At 39.2% G+C, this 2,900-nt stretch overlaps 1 protein-coding gene across 1 annotated transcript; it reads left to right on the top strand.

Annotated features, from left to right (window-relative positions):
* Positions 1-802: 802 nt before the first annotated feature.
* Positions 803-2,900, top strand: LOC144546723 (CBL-interacting protein kinase 19-like). The gene has a single exon (XM_078295271.1). It carries the CDS (start codon positions 1,062-1,064, stop codon positions 2,556-2,558), a length of 1,497 nt encoding a protein of 498 aa, XP_078151397.1. The 5' UTR covers positions 803-1,061; the 3' UTR covers positions 2,559-2,900.

Below are 2,900 nucleotides of genomic sequence, written 5' to 3'. Positions count from 1 at the left end.
TGTTGTTTGGTTCATACTTCATAGATAGAAATTATAGAACAAAGGCATCTGACAACACAAGATTCTGTCCACTCAATCTGAGTCTCAAAATCTATAGTCATAACTCACAACTTCTTCTTCACACACAGATCCATATCCTCAGATATTTTTTATCACAATTTGATCCTTTGGTCCATTGCACCTTGTCTTTTTTTTCCTTGACAAAATTTTATTCAGTAATTAATTAGTATTATTCAAAATTTATTATCACTATATATGATAGACATCAGTTAAAAGCAATTTTCAAGCGAAAAGTAAATTCAAACTAATTATAGTAATTATATTTTTCAAATAAAAATATATTCTGATAAACTAACTTAACCGTCATTACAATATTTTAACTTTGGCGCGTCAAAATTAAAGTCGTCATCAATTAAAAACAAATTTCAAGCAAAAAGTAAATTCAAACTAATTATAGTAGTTATATTTTCAAATAAAAATATATTATGTAAACTAACTTAACCATCGTTGCAATATTTAACTTTGGCATGTCAAAATATTTAATTTTGACGTCACGTAACTATATATTTAACTCATGCTCGCATTAATGACAAAATATTATCAATTAATGATTTTAATAATTTCATTATTTCCTTAAAAAAATCATATTAAATAATTAATTGTTTTTTTTTTATTTTACATAAAACAAAAAATATCATTAAGTATGCGGTCAAGAAATAGAGGCGTCCAAATGCAAAGTTGAAAACGTAACAGAATAAAAAACTGAAAAAAAAGTATTTATAAGGGAGTAGAGTACAGAAAACAAACTAAAAGATACTACTAAACCAGAAAGGAAACCCATTACTAAACCAACCAATCAAACCTTCCAAAGAGCCGTTACACCTGTTTTTCCCGTCTCTGCCGGCGGGCCCTCCCCTTCCTCCTCTTTTCTAAAATAAGCCCTTCAAATTTCTCATAACCCCAGCAACCCTTTAAAAAAGCCCTTCAAATCAATCACTCGTCTTCCAGGGTTTGTTTCTCGCTTTACCTTGAGGAGATCGCCTGTCACTTTCTCCGGTCCAATGGCGGCGATCCAGACGGACCGGCCGCTTCGACCCTCTAAGAAGGAGCAACCTGGTAAGCTCCTTGGTAGGTACGACCTAGGTCGCCTTCTTGGCCATGGCGCCTTTGCTAAAGTGTATCACGCTCACAACATCGCTAATGGCGAGAGCGTCGCTATCAAAGTGCTTGACAAAGAGAAGATCTTGAAAGGTGGTCTTGGGGCCCACATCAAGCGCGAAATCGCGATTCTTCGACGAGTTCGTCATCCCAACATTGTGCAGCTCCATGAGGTCATGGCTACCAAATCCAAGATCTATTTTGTTATGGAGTTTGTAAAGGGAGGAGAACTCTTTCAGAAGGTCGCTAAGGGTAGATTGAAGGAGGATACTGCAAGAAGGTACTTTCAACAACTGATCTCGGCCGTTGGATTTTGCCATGCTAGAGGTGTTTTTCACAGAGATCTCAAACCAGAGAACCTATTGCTTGATGAAAATGGGGATTTGAAGGTGTCTGATTTCGGGCTCAGTGCGGTTTCTGAGCAATTCAAACAGGATGGACTATTGCACACTTTTTGTGGGACCCCTGCCTATGTGGCACCTGAGGTGCTATCTAGAAAAGGCTACGATGGTGCAAAGGTTGATATTTGGTCATGTGGTGTGATATTATTTGTTTTGATGGCGGGTTACTTGCCATTTCATGATCAGAATGTCATGGCCATGTATAGAAAGATCTATAAAGGTGAGTTTCGCTGCCCCAGGTGGTTTTCACCTGACCTGGCACGCCTCCTCGGTCGGTTATTGGATACAAACCCGGAAACCCGGATAACCATACCCGAGATAATGGAGAACCGGTGGTTTAAGAAGAATTTTAAGCAAGTCAGGTTTTATATCGAGGATGATCGGCTTCATAATGTGACCAATAATGAGGATGATTTTGATGTGGGTCCCTCAAGTCAGCCGCCCCCAGATGAGGCGTCAGAGTCTGGGTCTGAGTCTGATTCATCAGTCTCATCATGCCCAGCTACAATTTCAACTTGGTTAGAAGAAAAACCACGTTTCAAACCGGGTTTACCCAGACCCGCTAGCCTTAATGCATTTGATATCATCTCTTTCTCGCGGGGATTCGACTTGTCAGGTCTTTTCGAGGAAAGAGGAAATGAGGTGAGATTTGTGTCAGGTAAACCAGTTATAGATATTATAAGGAAACTCGAGGAAATTGCAAATGTTGTTGCTTTCACCGTCCGAAAGAAGGATTGGAGGATTAGTTTGGAAGGGACAAGGGAAGGTGAGAAGGGTCCTTTGACCATTGGAGCAGAGATATTTGAACTCACCCCTTCTCTAGTCGTGGTAGAAGTGAAGAAGAAGGCAGGTGATAAAGGTGAATATGAAGAGTTTTGTGCCAAGGAATTGAAGCCGGGGATGCAAGATCTGGTGTATAAAGCAGAGCCGTTTCAGGTATTATCGTGCCAGTCTGCTCCGTCATCACCACGGCCCCCTGTCAATGCTACCAGTAACTAACATGCCGTCAGATGCATAGGGGAGATATTGTGTCAGCTAAGTAAAGAACTTTAATTTTTACTTTATGTTATTTAATTGCTGTGTTCTTCTTAACTGTTACCTGTGGAGGAGCAGCGGGAGTTCTTGTTGTGGCTTATGTAATGTAATATAGTGGTTTATTGGCATCCTCCTGGAAGAATAGTGACTAAATTTGTTATTCCGAGTTTAGCATGGTAAAATGCAGAATTAGTTTTGTTTCCCAAAAATGGAATGCAATGGAAGGAAAAAAAATGAGAAACTCTTGATATGCCTTTTGACTTGGTACTTGTAAAAGCAATCTCTAGTTTTGCATGAACCTGCTTT

Source organism: Carex rostrata, chromosome 30 (genome assembly GCF_964058835.1).
Source record: "Carex rostrata chromosome 30, lpCarRost1.2, whole genome shotgun sequence".
Taxonomy (NCBI): domain Eukaryota; kingdom Viridiplantae; phylum Streptophyta; class Magnoliopsida; order Poales; family Cyperaceae; genus Carex; species Carex rostrata.
Note: the sequence above shows the minus strand (reverse complement) of the source record. Positions and strands in the feature narration are given on the sequence as shown.